Genomic DNA, 22026 nt, shown 5'->3' with positions numbered 1-22026 from the left:
AACAATGTCTTTGGCCTCTGGCAACAGTAAATCCTCAGCAGTGGTGTGAGATTTCATAGCTCTGGTGATTCTGAGTGCCACCAAGTATGAAGCTTCAATGGCTGTTACATTTTGTTTGTGGTACTTGCCCCTAGTGTCAAGTCTGCCTTTTTTGAGTCCATCACTTTTGTTTCCAAAATAGTTTGTATCCTTGCCAGCAAAGCTCGGATGCTTGCTATCAAAATGATGTTTTTGTTTGTTCAGTTTCATAGATTCGGCTTATAGAACTTCACAACGAATGACACATTGTGGTTTCTCCATTCTTGCTGTAATTATTGAGGTAAAACCATAGTATAAAAAATCCTCACTATATTTTATTTGCTTAATGTTCTTCTCTACACAATACATTGTCATGAGATGGTTTGATAATGAAAATAATATATAACAATAGCTTTAATAATACAAAAGATGATACATGGCATAGTTCAGACAATACAGTTCATTAAAGTTTCCTATGATTTGCCATTCTGTTGTTTTCTTTACATACCTGTTACTATCACAAGGGGGCAGTATTCACATCAACCATAGCTGAATATAAAAAGACCCTTCAGCATCCAGATTAAGTTCCCATAGTGTGTGTGTGTGTGTATGTGTGTGTATTTGCAGTACTTGATGATTTTGTATTTACCCAGTAATTATAAATCATGAAGTGTCATTTTACCTCCAATACTGCTGCTTTCAACACAGTAGTTGCTCTCTACACAGTTGCTGCTTTCAACACAGCAGCTGCTTGCTACACATGTGTGACTGGTCCACATAAGTACATTATGGCACCAACCCTGTCACATATACCTGTATTTGTACCGGGTACATGTGAAGGTGTTGGCGTAAGATATCATCACCCCGGGTACTCATATGTGGGAGTATGTACATGCGGGTGGACCCGGCTGGAGACAAATAGAGGAGTGGTATCTCGGTTCCTAAAACCATCAGAAATATGTTTTCTGATGGTCTTAGGTGACCCTTGTGAAAGGGTCATTGGACCCCCAAGGGGGTCGTGGCCCACAGGTTGAGAACCGCTACAGTAGACTAACATAGGACTAGAAATGAATTAATAGAAGACCAAATCAATGAAATGGCAACAATCCTTTATACTACTTTGACCAAAAAATGTATAAAATGAAGAAAACTGAAAGAAGCCATGTAGAGCACCACCAAAAGAGAAAATGTGCATGTTATCCATTCTCCAGAACCATAAGAGGCAAGACTAACCAGGGATAATTGTTGAAGATTTACCAGAGGAAAACTTTCCCAATATCATGACAGATAAGAAGATATCCACCCAAGAAGCTCAATGAATTTCACACAGTACAGCAAAACCCCCCAAAGAAAGTCACCAAGATACCATAATCAAACTTGCCAATACCAAAGACAAAATAAGAATCCTGAAAGCAGCTCAGAAAAACTAAAGTCACCTACAAAAGAGAACCAACAAGCCAAACGTTGGCTACTCAACAGAAACCATGCAGGGAAGAAGGCAATGGCCTATATAAAATCTTGAATGAAAAAATTGCCAGCCAAGAATTATTAGCTAACAAGTTATCTCTCATGCATGATGGTGAAATTAGGACATCCCCAGGTAAACAGAAATTAAGATAATTTGTTTGAAAAAAAAACCAAACAAAACAGGCCAACTTTACAAGAAATACTAAAAGTAATATTTCAGATAGAGAATCAAAAACTGAGGTCATTCATGATAGTGGTGGGCGGGCATTAAAGAACTAGAGGAAGGTTGTGTGTTTAGTCAGTGCTATACTGTGACTCTTCTGTGAGGGGATGTCCAATTATAAAAGACTACTTTAAACTTAAGAAGCTAAAAGTAAATTTCAACGTAGCCACAAAGCAAGTTAACAAGCCAAATAATCAAAATAAATGGAAGACAAACACACAAATTCAGTAAACGAACAACTATCAATAACAAAAGCTAGGAGAAAAATAAGTTAAGAGAGAAAAACTTTTGTTTTTTGAGATTGTACTAGTTATACAGTTGTTATATAAAATTAAAATGTGTTCATTTATGCGTGTACACTAACTCAGTGTAAAGTGTCTTGAAGACACTGTCTTCAATGTAACTGTCATCTTCGTAGTCTCATTTCTTCACTAATGTCTAGCAAATCATAGATAGTCAGCAAATATTTACTGGATAAATGTATTTTCCATCTGAAAACCTGAAATTCAAGGATTTATAGCATACATACATACATAAAACTTTACTCTTAAAATAAAGGAAAGAAGTGAAAACCCCAAACCAAAAAGAACTTAAAAAAACGAAGTAAACAAAGAAAGCATTAACACGTAAAGACAATATTTATTCTACATCCCACTCTGATGAGTAGTGATTGGAGTCTTCAAAGCTCATGAGCAACTCTTCCTCTCCAGAGCAAAAAGCCATGATGAAAATCAGACTCAAGGAAACAATGAGCTCATACTTTCTAAATAAAATACTTGGTGAATTAGGGATCAATATCTTGATATAACTTTTAAATTTTTGTGTAAATTCAACTTTTGCAAGACAGAAGCAAATTCCGCTGATGGTGATCAAAAGGCTAGGTATATAGAGGTGTTCTTTGAAAGACATATAGTTGCTGGCAGGAATGCCAAGACAGCATGAGAGCAGTGTCCCAGGTTTCCATGCTACTGGCATGGGAACATTCACTTCCTCTGTCTGTTTTCCGTGTTGCAGGTGGTCTGTTGGATCTGTTCTTTTATTGTATTAAACCTAGCATCTTGCTCCTCTCCTTTCCAGCTCCTCTGGTCAGAGGGACAGTCGTTTCTCTTCTCAGAATTTCATTTCAATCCTCTAATCTATTTGATATCTTAGGCCATTTTAAAACTTTTTATTTTTAATTAAGTGATGTGTTACAAAGCAAATCACAGTTTTACATTGAATAATTCATTTATTCTGAATCAACTCCTCCATTGCAATCTCCTCAATGTACTTTTGCTTATCCGACTTCCTCCCTGTTTCCGTTCTTCCGTCTTTTCTAACCCTCTGCACTTTGTCTTTGGGTAAAGGTACCCTTTTGATCTTAAAGAGTTGATTTTTCTCACACCGAGATGAATTCTGTCCTAGACCCGAAGGATAGGACCATAGTCAGGGGTGGGGGATTCCACCAGTCTGTGTCCAACAGGTCAGCTTTCTGAGTTCAAGTCCTGCTCAACATTGCATTATCACGATAGCCAGGGCCTTCGAATGTGATACTTTTCAGAGGAGTTGATAATCTTAGGCCTTTTTTCCTCCCATTTTTTAAATCCATGAGATTAAGTTGCAAGAGACTCTGGATGGATTCCCAACCAGTGCACCTAATATGCAGCCACCACCTATCTGTGAGTGGATGTTGAACAGGTCTGGGTTGAATTTCCAGACTAAGCGAGACTCAGAAGACAATGTATGTCTAAAAATCAGCCAATGAAAACCCAAAGAAAAGGGTTCAATCTGTCATCAATCATGAGGGTGATGAAATACTAGGTACCTTTTTGTTTTTTTGCACAAGATGAGTTGGTAGCTACAAGCAACAAGGGATACGATTCTTATCAATCACTGTTAAGTATTAAATGCAAAAGAGGGATACATATAGTATGTATACATATAATAGTATACCTTATAAAAATCTTAAACTTAACTTCAGAAAAGATTAAATAAGTGGCATAAACATGTGCAATTATTTTTAATGACCCTTGGTCCCTATCCCTGTCAAATTCAACACTTATGCATGAATTTATACATGGAAGGGCCAAGTTTGGATGTGACCTCAGATCCTCCTATTTCCACTGGCAGAAATGTTCATGAGAAAGCCCACCTTTAGTTGGATCTCAGCACACAAAACGAAATGTTTGAGACATCCTAGCCATTCTTTAGCTATTATAATTGACTAGGCTCTTTGATGTGTGTTCTTAGGAGCCGTGGAGTACGCAGCACATCCCAGCACTGTTTTCAGCCTTCTGTAGCCTTTTGGTTGCTGTTTCCTATCACCTGAGCAGGCAGAGCAGTGACCCATCTGTACTGATGTGAGTAATGGGTCACCCTCCTTCGTTCCTAGCTCATTGTGGTTGGGACCTTTTACTACTGAATTAACTAATCACTGGGGGTGTGGGGGAAATGGGGACCAGAATATAATTAAAACCAAGAATCAATTTTCAGCTGTCTTAGTGAAAGCACTGATTGACTTCTCTTTAACAACTAAAGCAAAATATTTTGTGGAAAGAATTCTTGCATTTCATGAAATGAAGATACATGTCATCTTATTGGGAAATTCATAATTGGCCTTCCTTGTGTGAGAAACAATTTTTATTTGATAAAATAAACAATGGGAAACATTTCATATGATAGAGGAATATAGGGGGGAGAGGGGACATTTTCAAGGAATTGTCAAATCATAAAATTTCTTAATGGTATCTATTAATTCATTATCTCCCGATACAATTTGATTGAAGTAATATTTTTAAAGTTCCTGTGCAAACATTTTGATATGGAAAGTCTTGTGATCAAATTTAAGTCAGATAAATTCTACTTTGACATCCTTGAAATAAAAAAACAAAAACAAAAACTAATTCATTCAGTTAATATGAAGAGAAGATTGAATTAATCCTCATCTGATGTCTTTGAAATTAAAAATATTATTTACCTGGCTAAGGGAAAATTATGCTGATTTAGACAATTCACCTGGTGATTCAAGGAGCAGTTAAGATAGAATTTTTAACAAGAATGAAATGATTCTTCATGAAGGTCTGAAATTCCAATTTTTGTGTTCTTTGTTATTAACAGTAACAAATTGATAAAAAAAAAAAGGCTGAATGTATGATGAAGTGATGTTAACAAACCTAGGGGCAAGGGAACAACAAGTGATCCAAATTGAGGAGGGTGTAGGAGGCCTGGAAGGGCATGATCAAGGGTAATGTAACCAAGAGGAATTGCTGAAACCCTGGTGGGGACTGAGCATGATAGTGGGACAGGAGGGAAACGAATGGAACTAGAGGAAAGAGCTGGGAGGCAAAGGGCATTTATAGAGGTCTAGATAAAGACATGTAAATATGCAAATATGTTTATATATGAGGATGGGGAAATAGATCTATGTGCATATATTTATAGGTTTAGTATTAAGGTAGCAGAAGGACATTGGGCCTCCACTCAAGTACTCCCTCAATGCAAGAATACTTTCTTCTATTAAATTGGCATCCTATGATGCTCACCTTCCTGACACAACCTCTGAAGACAAAGCAGGTGAATAAGCAAATGTTGTGTAGAATGCTGATGGTGCCCGGCTATCAAAAGATATAGCGTCTGGGGTCTTAAAGGCTTGAAGATTAAAAAGTGACCATCTAGCTCAGAAGCAACAAAACCCACATGGAAAAAGCACACCAGCCTGTGTGATCATGAGGTGCCAAAGGGATCAGTTATCAGGCACCAAAGAACAAAAAAAATCTTACCATAGCAAATGAGGCTGGGAGTGCAGAGTGGAGACCCAAAGCCCATTTGCAGGCCACTGGAGATCCCCTTGCAGAGCGGTCTCTGGGAGGAGATGAGCCAATCAGAGTGCAATGTAGCAACGATGAAAAATACAACTTTCCTCTAGTTCCTAAGTGCTCCCCCCACCCCATACACACTATCATGGTCCGAATCCTCCCTTGCAAGTCTGGCTAGACCAGAGGATATACACTGGTACAGATAGGAACTGGAAACACAGGGAATCCAGGGCAGATGATCCCTTCAGGACCAGTGGTGTGAGTGGAGATATTGGGAGCGTAGAGGGAGGATGGGTTGGAAAGGGGGAACCGATTACAAGGATCTACATGTGACCTCCTCCCTGGGGGATGGACAACAGAAAAGTGGGTGAAGGGAGACATCGGACAGACCAAGATATGACAAAATAATAATTTATAAATTATCAAGGGTTCATGAGGGAGGGGGGAGCAGGTAAGGAGGGTAAAAAGTGAGGACCTGATGTAAGGGGCCTAAGTGGAGAGCAAATGTTTTGAGAAGGATGAGGGCAATGAATGTACAAATGTGCTTTACATAATTGATGTATGCATGGATTGTGATAAGAGTTGTATGAGCCCCTAATAAAACGATTAAAAAAAGAAATGGCTGAACGACTTCCTTTGAAAGGTAGAAATGACAAACAACTCAAGTTTTAAAAATGGAAAAAGGACACAAACATATTTTACCAAAGAAGACATTCAGGCAGCCAAGAGCCCCTGAAGAAATGCTTCAGATCATTAGCCATTAGAGATGCAAATCGAAGGAATGCGGAGACATCATTTCACCCTATTAACAATAGGACAGTATCCTAGGAAAGAAACCAACAAGAATTGGCAAGAGGGTAGAGATTGGAACTGCTGGTGCTACCACTCCACACAATGGCCTGGTGCTCCCTTAAGAAGTTGAAACTGTAAATATAATTTGGGTGTTATGTTATTTCCAAGGGGTTTTGGTAGGGATGGACTGCTAATCACAAGATTAACCAGAGAAAGATAATCTGCTGGATTAAGGATTTACAAATCCTTGGAAACCTTATACAGAGTTCCTGTAAGTTGGAATTGATTTGATGGTGGTGAATTTATTTTTTAGGGGCCTATCTCACTACTAGGTATAAATCCTAAAGAAATAAGAGCTGGGACCCAGAGAGCTATATGCACACCCATGTTCATTGCAATATTATTCACAGTAGTAAATAAATGGCAACAAGCTAAGTGCCCGTCAAGGGATGAATGAGGACAGTATGGAACATACACATGATGGAATAGTGTGCCTGGTTAAAAATTAATGAAGATGCAGCAAAAACACTTTTACTAAACATTTACATTAAGAGTAAAGTGGATGAGACTGGGAGACATTATGCTGGTGTGAAATAAGTCAATCACAGAGGATAAATATAGTATGAGTTCACTATTATACCACCACTTCTTTTTCTCACTTCATTTGACTGTGGATGTTTGCATGATTCTGTGATTCTGGAAGCTATGTCACTTGTATTACAAAAGGTAGCCGGGTCACCCACAGTGAACAGGCGTCACCAGAGCTTCCAGACTAAGAACAGACAACAAAGAAGGAATAGCCTGTCCAAGTCGAGCAATTAGCCACTGAGAATCTTGTGAAGGGCAGCAAAGCATTGTCAGATGCTTAAATATAGTGCCAGAAGATGCGCCTTTCCGGTCCAAAGGCAAATAGAACTCAGGATGAGCTGCCGTCTTGAAGTAGGGTAGATCATAACGTCTTGGGTGGAGCAAAGCTTTAGGGCCCTCCATTTGCTGATGAGGCACAATTCAAAATAAAAAGAAACGGTGGCAAACATCTATGAATAATTGGAACTTGGAACGCGTGAAATATGAATTCAGGAAAACTGGAAGTTGTCAGAATTAAATGGAATACATAAAAACCAATATCTTAGACATTATTGAGTTTCAGTGGATTGATACTGGCCATTTAAAATCAGACAGTCATAATCATGAGTATGCCATGAATGGCAAATTATAGAGGAATGGCATCACATTCCTAGTAAAATATGACATATCAAGCTCTATCTGAAAGTACGATACTGTGTGATAGGAGGATATCTATCCACATGCAAGGAAATCCAGTCAATACAATTATTATTCAAATATATGCACTAACCACTAAAGCTGTTGTTAAGTGCGTATGATTCTATTTCAGCTTATAATAACCCTATGTGCCACAGAATGAAGTGCTACCTAGCTCTGCACCAGCCTCAACACCATCACAAGTTATTCTTATCATTGCTGCCCCACTGTGTCAATGCATCTTTTCATAGTGGCTGCACCAATGAGCTCAAACATCAAAACAAAACAAACACGCACTGCCACGGAGTCAATGCTGACTCATAGCCACCCTAAGGACAGGGCAGAACGATTCCTGTGGGTTCCAGGGCTGTGACCCTGTGGAGCAGAGAGCCTCGCCGCTCTCTCTTGGAGCTGCTGTGACCCTCCAGCTGCTGGCAGTGCTGTTAGCAGCCCAGTCGTAACCACTCCCCACCCACCAGGGCTCAAGCAAGGAACTTGGGGTGCAAGCAAGGAACTAAAAGTTGAGAAGTCCTACCAACACCTTCAGTCTGAAATTAATCAAGCATGCAGTTAAGTTGCATTGATAATTATTGGTGGTTGGAATGCAAAAATTGAAAACAAAGAGGAAGAAATATTAGTTGGAAAAAGCTGAGATCACATGACAGAATGCTGAAAGACCAATGACTTCATTACAAATACCTTTTTTTAACAGCATACATAGTGTCTGTACACATAGGCTTCTCCAGATGTAACACATATTGAAATAATATTGACTACAACTATGGGAAGAGACATGAAGAAACTCAATATCAGGAGCTAAAATCAGGCCAGGGGCTGACTGTGAAGCAGAACATCTATTTCTCATATTTAAGTTCAGACAAAAAAGGCTGAAGAAAATTAAAAGCCCACAAGAGCTAAAATATGATCATTAGTCTATCCCACCTGGATTTAGAGAAAATTTCATGAGCAGATTTAATGCATCAAACACTAAAGACAGAAGACCTGATGAGCTGTCAGGTGACATGAAAGCCACCATTCAAAAAGAAAAGAAAACCACCATTCATGAAGAAACCAAAAAGTCATTGAAAAGGCAAGAAAGAAAGATCAAAGTAAATGTCTGCAAATTTCTGAAACTTGCTCTTAATCATAGAGTAGCTAAAGCAAACAGAAGAAATGAAGTCAAGGAGCCGAATAGAAAATTTCAAAGGGCAGTTTGAGAAGACAAAGCCAAGTAGTATAATGAAATGGGCAAAGACCTAGAATTAGAAAGGGATGGCATTCTTAGCATCTTAAACTTTAATAACTCAAGTAAAAATTCAAGCTTTGAGTCGCAATCTTGGAAGATTCTATGGGCAAAATATTGCATGATACAGGAAGCATCAACATGAGATGGAAAGAATACTCAGTCACTGTACCATAAAAAATGGATCGACCTTCAACTATCTGTAAAGGTAGCATATGGCCAATGGAACTAAAGGAAGAAGTCCAAGCTTCCCTGGAAGCATTAGCCAAAGACCAGGGCTCCAGGAAATGCTGTAATAATTAACCGATTAAAATGTCCAACAAACTGATGAAGCTCTGGAAGCACTCCCTCCTGTATGCCAAGATATTTAGCAGACAGTTACCTGGCTAGTTGACTGGAAGAGACCTACACGTGTACACATTCACATAAAGGTGACCCAACGGAATGCTCATATTACAGAACAATACATAATATCACAAGCAAGTAAAATTTTGCGGAATATCATCTAACAACAGTTGTGGCCGTATACTGACAGGGAGCTGCCAGAAATTCTAGGCAGAGTCAGAAGAGGCCCAGGAACTGATGTCTGATGGATCTTGGCTCAAAGCAGAGAAGACCAGAAAGATGTCTACTTGTGTTTTATTGACTATGCAAAGGCACTTGACTGTGTGGATCATAATGAACTATGGACAGTTTTGAGAAGAATGGGAATTCCAAAACACTTCCATGTGTTCATGCGGAACCTGGACATGGATAAAGCAGTTGTGTGAACAGAACCAGGGCATACATCTTGCATGGTTTAAAACCCGGAGAAGTGTGCATCAGGGTTATTTTGTCTCACTATCTTTATTCAGTCTGTTTGCTGATCAGATAACCAGAGAAATGAACTATATGAAGGAGAACACAACACCGGGATTGGATGAAGGCTTATTAACAACTTGTGAAAGGTAGCCGACCCATCTTGCTAGCTGACAGTGAGGACTCCTTGAAGTACTGACTGATGACGTGAAAGATTGCAGCTTTCAAAATGGATTAGAACTCCGTGTAAAGAAAACCAAAATTCACACAACTGGACCAACTGGTTATAATCAATGGAGAAAGGATTGACGTCAAGGATTTCATCTTGCTTGGATTCACTATCAAGGGTCATGGAAGCAGCAGACAAGAGGTGCCAAGCAACAGTGCATTGGGTAAATCTGCTGCACAAGGCTGCTTTAAAGTGTTGAAAAGCAGGGAAGTGACTTTGAGGCATAAGGTGTGTCTTACCCAAGCCACAGTGTTTTCATTTGTCTCACATGCATGTGAAAGTTGGACAAGGAAGAACGAAGGCTGAAGAAGAACTGATGCCGTTGAATTACTGTCCTAGTGAGGAATAATGGAAGTACAGTTGGGTCCCAGAATGACAAACAAATCTGCCTGGGAAGAAGTGTGGCTCCAATGCTCCTTACAGGCGAGGATGGCAAGACCCATTTGCACATGTTGTTAGGAGAGACTAGTCCCTGATATAGGACATTATGCCCCAGTAAAGTAGAAGGGCAACTAAAAAGAGGAACATGCATGATAAGATGGATCGACACAGTGGCTGCGGTGATTGGCTGGAACAGGACAACCGTTGTGAGGATGGCACTCGAGCAGGCAATGTTTCATTCGGTTGCAGACAGGTCACTATGAGTTGGAACAGAGCTTAACAACAGTAACCACTCTTAGAAAACGTCAAGGAAAGGTTTATCAATAAGGGAAAGAACACCCATGTTTGATAGGTACCACGAAGCAAGACGGGAGGGAGGGAAATTAATAACGAGAGAGTTACCAGAGCATTAATTTTGATGAAGGCACTGCACAATAAGGGACTGAACAGCACAATAGCACTAAAGAAAAATAAGACCCAGAGAAGCGCACAATAGAAGTAAACACGTTTACTTGCAATAGCCTACATGATCCGTCCTGACAGAGGCAGAAGATGAACCGATGTGAGTAATGAAAAGGGATCGAACTCATGACCATATTCAAGGTTGACAGACATGTCTACAAACACATATTATGTACTGTGACAAAAAAATTCCCGGGGCAAATTATGTGAACTTCATAGCCATAACCTGATGAGTGGAGGGACTGAGTAGCAAGCCTGGAGACTTGGGACATCAAGGTCAATTGGTATAACAGGTCATAAAGACAATGTTCTACATCGTACTTTGGTCAGTAGTGATGGAGATCTTAAAAGCTTAGAAGCAGCCATCTAAGGTACAATGCTTGGTCTCTCCTTGTCCAAAGCAAAGAAGAGTGAAGAAAATCTGACACATGGGAACAATTAGTTCAAAGGATTAATGGATGTAAAGAGTAGACTCCATGACTTAGACTCCATGACTTTGAAATCAGACGGTTCCCAGCTACCACCATTTACCAATCTGAAAGGGAGAGCAAAATAGAGTCTTCGATAGAGAAGGAGACGAATGTGGAACAGCAGCAACAAAAATAACAACTGATTTGGTGGAGACTGGTGGGATTCCCAGGGCTTTGGCCCTTGGTCACTCTTCAGACTTGGTATTGAACTCACTCCCATGGCTCAACTTTGAACCAAATGACAATCCTATTGGGTGAACAATAACAGTTGGATGATACACATTCCTTCGAACAGGTAACCATGCTGGATTAAAAAGGTAGCATTTGTCCCAGGAGAACGCTCAGGGTAACCATGGAGAGGAAAGGAGTCATGTAAACAGTAAACAGAGGAAGGAAGTAGAAAGTTTGCTGTGACATTGTGGAGACTGCGATCAATGTCACAGTACAAAATGCGTGTCAATTGTTGAATGGAAAACCAATTCGCTCTGCACACTTTCACCCAAATGATAATAAAACATTAAATAAATATAGGTAGAAATGAAAATCTTAATTCAAAGTTGAATGTTAATTTAGGTCTGAAGCCAACCTATTCACATATCCCAGCACCTCTATGTTTCTAGGGTTCACTGCCATATAGCACGTACATAACCCGTGACCTTGCGTTTCTGATATAAAATGCACACTGGTAGGACTACGTGATTGATGTCAGCCAGTCATCATCTTTGACTTTCCAACACAACCTCAAAGGGCACCATCTCGGGATTCATGAAGCAGCCTTGCTGAGGAGGACAGACCACTGAAAAGAAAGAAAACTTTCTGTTCTCTATGTTGCTGTTTGCTCCTAAAATGGCTGGTTTCCTCTGGATGCAATATATAAAGTTGGTGCCACATTTTTAAATGTGTTTAATACCCTGTTATGTTAAAGCACATTTTTTAGTCTTCTTTTTAATCTTGAATAAATATATAGTTTGTGACTAAAAACTCTTTGGATGATGTGAAAGTAAATTTCTGATATCAATAGTAGTATCTTGTGTAATTTGTTCAAATCTATCGATCTTAGATCAACATAATTGTATAGAGGCTTTAATTTTGGGGGTGTGGTGCAAGAAGATGAATGGTAGAGAAACAATGAGAAAAGGAAACGGTACACATAGTTTCCACAATTTTTATGGTCAATGTGTTTGTGTGGCATGTTGAAGTTGGCTGAGGCGCTCTAAGGATGAGCCCTGAAGGGTGAGTGGAAGTAGGGAATCTGCGATCTTAGACCTCAGAGAGCTTTTGACAGCCTGGGGATGGGGGGGGGGGGCTACAACTCCTCAGGTGGTTGACAACTTTCATTACTATGAACTTTTGAAATGTAAACATTACCTTCGGGTCATTTGCCCCTGTATCCTTTTAAATGCCAACTTGTTTAATAGAGCTAGCACTTATACTTGACCTTGGTATGAGGTCTGCAGTGAAGTTATTTACCTCAAACATGGTAATGGACATGTATTTTTCAATGTAAAACCGGTGTTTTCCCACTTTCAGGTCCTTCATTCAATGCAAATTATTACCCAAATTTTTACCAAAAAATTTGGAAGAGTTGGCAGCAGACCCTCTCCCAACGAAGATGAAAGACTCTGTGGTGAGAGACTTTGATTTTTAACTGAGTGGGGGAGAGCTGTCCCTCTATGTAACTCGGAACATGTTAGCAGCTAGTTGGCATGCGTGCAGGAGAAAGGGCCTGGTCTTGGTGTGCTGGGCTGTGGAATTGCCAGGTGCGGGCAGTATCCTGAATGCAATGCTGAATATATGTGCCATGATCATTGGGTGGTGGGTTTGTGGAGTTTGCATGCAGAATCATATGGATCATGTTCAAGTAAGAATACCCATTGCTGGAACAGATGGCAGGTAGGCACTACACATGGGTACAAGTTTGTGCAATCAATGAAGTGCACTTCTGAGAAGCTGCACACAGAGTTCATCTTTTACATCTCTTGTCAAAGCCTCCGACCCTTTTCTCCAGAGTGTTTGGTTCCAGGATTCCACCCACACCGCTCTTAGTCAGACCTTTGGGCTTTGGACTAGGGTATCAGGGAAGGGAGCAACTATACTGGTTGAAGAAAATGAAATCAAAACAAAGTACAAAAAGAAGTAGGGAAGAAAATGTAAAAGGATGTTTCTTTTCTTGTTCACGGGGGAAATATCTCAGAGGGAACTCAAATATTCTTTAAGCAGGTGTGGTGTCAATAACGTTTAACTTCCAAACATTGATACTTCGAAAAGCCATGCTCATCGATGATATTTGATGCTCATTAATTTGATGACTGTGGAGTCTGGGCCAGTCTAATTTCTCCGAGTCATGCTATTCATGTATCTTGTAGGAATGAAGCGCAAAGAAAAAGTAGTTAGCGGTTGATTGATTTCTAGTTCTTCCCTCCAGGCACTGTGCATCATTTGTTTGGTACCTACCATGCCTGATTCATCCTAAGTGCACAACACTTTCAGTTGGACTTAGATTCATTAAATCATAATCTGAAATTTCAAGACAACAATCACTAACATGATAACATATATATATATATATATATATATATATATATATATATATATATATATATACACTCAACCCTGAGTGTTTTTGAGTGTGGTCACAATTCAAGCTACAATATTCAGGGAGTTTTTTTCCCCCCATATGATAGGAAACTACCAGATGAAATGGTTAGAATGTGTAAAGGATGGTTCATGAATTTTAAAATCCAGAATGCATCGAAAAGCAGGGTATAAGGTGAAGCTGTTAGAGCTGATGCGATGACAGCTAGGACATTCAAACATGAAATCAACAGCCTGATCTTTTTTATTTATACCAGGAGTCTGACCTGGAGAAAATAAAAATGACATTTCTAGACTTTTTTCTACAAAAGCTATCCTTTGACCCCAAATCTACCTTACAGTTTTCTCATAGATAGCTGAGTAAAACTATCCTTTCAAAACCTTCCAAGATTTTATGACCTATGAAGATGTTTTGACACTTCCTGGCTTATTCCGGTGAAAATAATGTATGAATTACAAAGTAAGACAATAAATTTGTACGGTGGGCTCTGATAGCATTTCATTAATATCATTAGATGTGATGGATTATGCATTGCCTTACTTGATATTCATACACTTTGCAATGCTGTGTACACATGACATGTAGGCGATTGAACACAATGTTTGTCTTCTATTCTCTGAAACGTCTCCTGGTCTAATTATAATATTTTAATGGAAATATCAGATTCTGCTTTTTATCAATTTGATTTATAATACCTTTGCCCAAGTGCAAGTGTAAAATATTCCTCTGAGTGGTTTCTGATTTTGTCCTGCTATTTCTCGTAACCACTTTTATTTTCTATGTCCTTCTGTCTTGTGTTTCTTACATTTAGTCGCACGAGAAACCCCTAGGGAATCCCTTTAGATTGTAGGCTTCCAGTCCATCTTTGGCTTTCGCTCTTTGTGATTTGTCTGGCCTGTGGTGCATCACCTAGATTCTTCTCCAGGTGATACACACACTATACTCTCAAAAAATTAATCGAGAAATAGAAACTAGAGCTCTATCAAGGGATCATATAATTCCATGATGAGCAAGATAATTTATTAACATGAAGATCATTACCAAAATTCAATATTGAATAAACGTAAACACTTTTTACGAGTGTTTTGCCTGGTCAGTCTTCTTTCTTATGCCTAGGAGCAATTGCCTTTCAGTTTATATCCCTACTGATCACTAGCATTTTTGAGTCTTTTATCATGTCCAAATTTGCTACTTCATTGTATCCATTGCTCTCAGTCAGTTTCTACTGAGAAAAACAAAACAAAGCAAACATTGAAACAAACAAACAAAAATCCCCCCTAATTTTTATCTGTAAAATTCAAACAGCTCCTTTTATGACAGTTGGATGTAGTATTCATACTTTCCTGGGCCTGGCAGTCTAACTCTGCTGGCTATGTAATAATGAATAAGAGTTTCCCTTGAGAGCTAGAGTGGTCAGTCCTAAACAAAATGTTACAATCCATTTAATAAGTTCAATGTGCTATGGGATATTATTTTATCTACCCCTTTATGTATGGGTTTACATTAAGGTAGCAAAGCTATATTATTGAATATTCTTATAGGCATTTTGACCAATACAAGACTTGAAAAGGAATATCTATCTATCTATCTATCTATCTATCTATCTATCTATCTATCTATCACATATAAAATTTACAAGAGTTAGTTGATGAAAATCAACTGATTAATAAGGGGATTCTCAAAATACCAACAAAAATAAAAGCAGCAACAACAAAAAATTTGAGAAGTGAGCGTGTGTTTAAACATCAAACTGCCACAAAACTCCTTGAATTCTTAATATAGTTTAAGGTGTTCTTATACTGAACATGACCCATGGCAGAAGCAAATTCAAATCCACTCATGAGGAACAACATTTCATCCTTGACCTCCAATTGCTTTCAAATTTTCTAAGGAAAATGAGAAGCTTACAATAAAAATTTGAAGCATACACAAGAAAATAAGATATTAACAGAAACAACTGGAAGGTAATGACAGAAACAGCTGTGCAAATACTTCTACTATTGAAACTATTAGACACAGGTTTTTAAACATCAGTCAGAATTGACTTGATGGCAGTGAGTTTGTTTCTTTTAGGTATATACTTACTAGTCTTCAGGAAGTAATTGATACTTTTAAATGATATTTAAATCTTCCAGATTCAAAAGATAACCAAATAGAACTTTCTTAAAACTAACCAACCATCTAATCTAAACCAATCAGTGAACCAACAAGCGAATGAAGCAATTGAAGTAAAACAAAGCGAATGCACTCATGGGAGCTCGCATGGCAGATGAGACACCACTAAAGAGGTTTAGTGAACTAAGAGATACTATAGAGGGGGGAAAACATCCAGAATGCAACACTCCATAGATTAATAATAAATAATATTCAGAACTTGAAGAAGAGAGGGAGGAGCTCTAATATACATATATATACATATATATACATATATATACATATATATATATATATATATATATATATATATATATATATATATATATATATATAAAATCACTATTCCCAAAATAGAGGGAGAGACTGGACTATAATCCATAGTTTGTGATATGAGTATCTGAGGATCTTCTAGAATTGATGAAAGACACTCATCTACATATTAAAGAATCCCAGTAAATCACAAGCAAGGTTTTAAAATAAATCAGACATACGATAGTGAAACTGTAATACATCAAAGACACATACAATCTTAAAAGAGTTCAACACAATTAACAGATTGCACTTGAATGACCAACAGAGTTCACTTATCTGAAGTAATAATGGAAGCCAGAGACATCTGTTTGATATAATTAATGTTTTCTAAAGAGAAACTTCCAGCTTAGAATTCTACACCCAGTGAAAATATTAAAGAATGAGGGCAAAATAGAAATATGACACACAAAATCTGAGATAACTTCACCAAATGTAATTCTCAAGGATTCTTTCAAGAGAAAGTGATACTAGATGGAATGCCTGAAATTGAAGAAGAAACAAAGAGAAAATAACATTACAAATACATTGGTAAATCTAAACACAAACATACTTGCATAAAAAGTAAAACAATAGTGTATGATTAGATTTCAAACGCAAGTCACTCTTTCCCATCTTGCCAGTTAATCACAGACTTATTAACCAATCCGAACACTTACTAGAGTGGTTGACATAACTACTAAAGGCATAGAACCAGGAAAGAACGCCCCGTTCTACACACAGAGGAAAATGGAATGACAAGAGGTAGAAATGATTTGTAAGGAACAAATTTAAAATGAACTTTTGGATCACACTACAGGAAGTTCCAGACAACACGATTGGGTTTCTTTCTGAAATTGTATATTGGTTTGGAACTATATGTTGAATATCTTTTTTTTCTTTTAATACTGTTCACAGCAGCGTTTTGATCAATAAATTAACACCGAACATCTGCGTGTGAACAGCTGCAAACAATAACATCAGCAAATGACTGGATTCAACGCTGTAGTCGTTACATCGTTGTAATGATGACAAGAACAAAAAGCAGTCTTATGTGCAGCTTATTGTAACTCAAATGTGTCATAAATCAGGGGTTACCAGGTGAATTTTAAATCTAAATATATGAAGGCCGATCCTGAGAGCACTTAGAATAAAGCAACTGTCTTTCTGATGCGAGAAAGTGAAATAACATCTAAACAACACGCAGAATTAAAATTTAATAAAAATGTTACCTTTGCTTTATTGTTCTCGATGGTATTAACTGCTATGTATTTGGCCCAGACTCAGGGTTACTCTGCACAATGAGTCCTGTGCCGTTCTCATAGTAGGTGGTGGTTGGGATCTGTAAGTTTTCATTGGCATAAGTTCAGAAATAGCAACCCTGTCTTCATACTTTGCCTCAGTCTGGAAGCTCCTCTGGAACGTGTTGGTTTTGCTCATTTTCAGTCTGCTAAAATAGCATTGTGCTCTCTGTAGTCTTTAAATGTGTGTGTCCAACCCAACACTCAACACACAGATGAGTGGTGGTGACGCATGGTGCTCAACCAAGCATTGAACCCATGTTTCCTGCATGAAGAATATTCTACCACTGATCCACCAATGTCCTACATATATCCGACAGGCCAGCAACTCTGCTCCTAGGTATCTACCTTGGAGAAAATGTTTCATATTTGCCTCAGAATACACATACGGGATGTTCGTGATAGCTTTATTCACAGGAGCTAGAAACTGGAGCCACTGGGAAGTCCCTCAGTAGTGCTCCTGATAGGTAAGCATTGGGCTGCGAACCACAAGACTTGGTGTTCAAAATCATCAGCCACTCCTGAGGATAAAGGTGAGACTATTTGCAGCCATAAAGATTTATAGCCTCGGGATCTATGGGTTGTAATCAAGTTGATGGCAGTGGGTTTGGTTTTATAGCAAAGGAAAGGATTTTCCTATAGCTACATGTACAGGCATGTAATATTTGGTGTGTCTTCACCCAATAATGTTGAAGAAAACATACACCTTTGAATCACGCATAGAGTTTGATGCTATTTTATCAGATTATGAATGGACAAAACCAAATGCGATTGCTTAAAATGTCACGCACAAACAGTAAAATCAATATTTAAAACTGGAATAAAATGTTCATTAAAGTCAGGATAGTGGGTAGACACCTCCAAAGGGATAAGTTGAATTTTTTCATCAGAAACCTGTAGACTAGGGTCTGCTAGTTATAACCAATTGCTCGAGCTCAGACTCCCCCTCCTGGCAGTAATAAGTTTGGAAGCACTATAGAGATCCTTTATGAGCAGACAGTGAAATTCCATTTATATGGAGCCTGGCAACTTCATATCCATTTTGCAGAGTGGCAGGTGGGTTTGAACCCAAAACCTTGTGGTTAACAGCTTAATGCATAACCCATTGCATCATCTGTGAATTACAGTGCTTCCTGTGAATTACAGCATTATCTTTAGTGATAGATCTAGTCGTTTGTATTTGGAGTGAAAGGAGAAACCAGATTTTGACCTTTACTACTAGTAAATTTTTGGTAAAAACCTCTGATTATGACATTTTAAGAGATTCAGAATTGAAAACTAGTGATTTTCCCTATTCACAGATAAAATTAACATTATTAAGAAAAAATCCGAATACTTGGTTTGTCATTATATTATCTGTTCCATATTAACTAGCTATATAGTAAATGGTTGGAGCTCTGGTGGCAGAGTGTCAGAGTGGTTATGAATTGGGCTGTGATCTGCAAGGTCAACAGTTTGAAACCACCAGCCATCTCTGAGGAAAAGATGGGGCTTTCTGCTCCTGAAAAGGGTTACAGTCATGGAAACTCACAGGGGCAGTTCAACCTTGTCTTATCCAGTCGCTATGAGCCCACATTGACTCCATGGCCATGCTAGTGAACTGTGAGATTTTGAGACAAAATTCAAAACAACTCTTATGAGTCAATTGCTAAGTTGATTTTGAAAATGTATCCCTTAATTTTATTACTACTAAGTACTGTCACCAAATCTTGGTTGAATACTCCAGTGAAACTATTCTTCCTGATAGTTTCTTATAACTTTGAGTGTTAATATAGTCTGTAAACAAGCAGCATTACTTGTAAGAAACTCTTCATTTTAATTTTAAAAAGAAGAAATGAGACAGATAAACCCAAAGTTGGGGTGAAACTGTGGTGTGTCTTACCAGATAATTTTCTGATGGATAAGAGTCAGAACTATTATTTCAAAGGAGATTACTCTTTTTGATAGTGGACAACCTGATGCCTACGTCATGACCCCTCTGTGGAAAAAGAAGGCATAAATACTTTGATGGTTTCAGAATTTTCCGGTAACAGTGATATTTAAAGAGATTAAATAATTGTGTACTACAGCTATTCTTGCTCTATGTAATGAAAATAAGGTCCATTTTAAATATATCCGCCAACAATCAAATATAGTTGAGATTTCACTCTATTGGAATGCCATTCCTGTGTCTAACTTTATTTTCCCAACCCCCTGCTTATACCACTTTTTTATCTGATAGAAAAGTACTAGCACGTTTCTAAAAGAAACAAATTCTCAGCATATATATGTACATATATATGTCCTTGGTGGCCCTGAGGGTTGGACATTGGGGCACTTACCCCACAGTCAGTCGTTCAAAGCCACTAGCTGCCCCTTGGGACAAAGATAAAGCCATCTGCTCTGGTTAAGAATTTTAGTCTCAGAAACTCCATTTAGGTTTCTATGAGTCAGAACCAACTGGATGGTAGTGAGTTTAGGCAGGGTGTTTTGTTTGTTTGTTTATATATCAACAATTTGGAGATGACCTTTACCCCATCTGACTGGTGAGTTAAAATATAAAACCCACTATAGACCCCAGCAAAATGTCGATACACTGCGAATTTCTGCTCAGCACGCTCAGACTATTATTTGCCTATTAAAATCTAAGTTACCCTGAAGGAAGTAGCGTTTATTGTCTCTTGGGTTGCCCCCTTATAAGAGACCTCAGAAGGTTAAGGTCTCTTTTGGGAGCTCCCTGGCAATCTTGTATCTAATCTACGTTTGTGGAGAAGAACTTTATATCTCTCACAAGTAGTGCACCTTTCTTTGTCTATGGTTAGATAATGCACCCCCAAATTAGTCTTTCTTTCCAACCCCCTTTCTTTGGTCTCCCTGGAGATCCCTTAAAGGAAGACAGCAAATGTTCTATCCAATGTGTTCCACTATGCTTAGACAAGGTCTGAAGGGTGGTTTATGAGAGTTGGTTACACAGACAACAGATGAACAGCAAACTTGCCGTGTACTTTCTCTTTCCAGAAGCATGTCCTACAGTCTGACCTCATAGTCTGCTCGGTGGTTGCTGTCCTCTCGTTTGCAGTCAGCGCCAGCACTGTGTTCCTCTCCTTACGCGTAGGTATCCATTCGATGTTATGCTCATGTCCATGCTGTCTTTAATAACAGAACTCATTGGGAAGCTATAAGGTACTGACGATAGCCATAGTAGAGATGAGCCAGAGGAAGAAAAGAAAAACAAGATTTAAGGAATATAGTCTCATGTCCAAAATGTGATCTGGTCTGAAACCCAGACTTGGGTCTTTTATTCTTACGTGGGGGGTTATTTGGTTTATAAAGTAATCGTGTCTTTTTGTAGTACACTGCGATGATGGATAATAGAAATGAAATGGGCTAAGGGTGTAGGACCATAATTCAAGGGGAAAAGAGTGGTTTTCCAAGAAGGTATACATTGGGACGAGAAGAGGCTCAACAATCCAAAAGGATTCCTGGAACATGGTTTTCGGCTAGAAAACCCAAAGTGGAGATGTGGAAAGTTCCAGAGGGGATTGCTGGCTTCGATGCTGACACACAGTTTTCTCTACGAAGAAATAAAATTGTCCATCTATGGACCATGACTGAAAGGGGATTTCAATAAGGAAATACCTTTTACCTAAATTTCTCCTTCTCCATTTCTCCTAGGAAAACAAACAAAAACCATATGCCAATGGGCAAACTTTCTTGAGGTCTCAATAATGCATAGGCCAGTTCTTCACCCCAATTAGTACATCTCAACACCCAGATCAGATGCCTCTAAATAGAAGAAACTTCAGAGACCGGAAACAACTGAACTTGTTTCTCTAAGAGGGAAAAAGGGGAAGGGTAACTGCATCACGTATTATCTATAGATATCCCTTGCCCTCTCTTTCTAAATGACATAGGAAATTGCGCTCTCTCTCCTCACAGCCATTTCTCAGCATCGTGCTGTTTGCCCTGGCTGCCACCGTGGGGTTCCTCGTGCATTACGTGCTCCCTCAACTCCGCAAGCATCATCCCTGGATGTGGATCTCACACCCTGTTCTGAAAAACAGAGAATACCAGCAACGGGAAGTGAGAGGTTAGTAATGCAGCCCTGAAAATGATGATGATGAAACAAGGAGGGCAGATGCACTTTAAGATGAAGACAGTGTGCCATGTTCTCCCTAGAAACTCTGGTCATCTAGAACAAAAACATTGAAATGGACTAAATTAGATGGGCTATGTAAATACTAGTTGGTATTAACAACCAAGAAAAATTTAAATTATACTATTCAAACTTGAAGACTACAGTGTCCCAACATACATTAATTGGGGTCTAAGAAGAACATCACTTGGTTGTCTGGCCACTCCTCACAAAATAATCAAGGTATAGTACAGATGAGAATTGAACTTTCAGAGCCCTAGAGCTTTGAAATTTTCTTTACCTTATTTTATTAACTCGAGGAGCAGAGGGTCTGTCTCGGGAAATGATCATGTACTAGTCTGATTATAATGAAAATTCAGAAATTCTACATAAAAAATCTCTCAGTAATTTCCCTGCTAGGTCTCTTCCA

The 22026-nt window shown here is 38.6% G+C and overlaps 1 protein-coding gene across 1 annotated transcript in view; it reads left to right on the top strand.

The window, feature by feature from the left end:
* Positions 1-22026, top strand: part of PCNX2 (pecanex 2) — a 357992-nt gene that overhangs the window by 184833 nt on the left and 151133 nt on the right. The window contains exons 16-19 of the mRNA XM_075532150.1: positions 3938-4047; positions 12671-12767; positions 20480-20572; positions 21401-21551. Of these exons, the coding sequence (XP_075388265.1) occupies positions 3938-4047; positions 12671-12767; positions 20480-20572; positions 21401-21551 (451 nt within the window). The remainder of the gene's footprint in view (positions 1-3937; positions 4048-12670; positions 12768-20479; positions 20573-21400; positions 21552-22026) is intronic.

The sequence above is a fragment of the Tenrec ecaudatus genome, chromosome 1 (assembly GCF_050624435.1).
Source record: "Tenrec ecaudatus isolate mTenEca1 chromosome 1, mTenEca1.hap1, whole genome shotgun sequence".
Taxonomy (NCBI): domain Eukaryota; kingdom Metazoa; phylum Chordata; class Mammalia; order Afrosoricida; family Tenrecidae; genus Tenrec; species Tenrec ecaudatus.
Note: the sequence above shows the minus strand (reverse complement) of the source record. Positions and strands in the feature narration are given on the sequence as shown.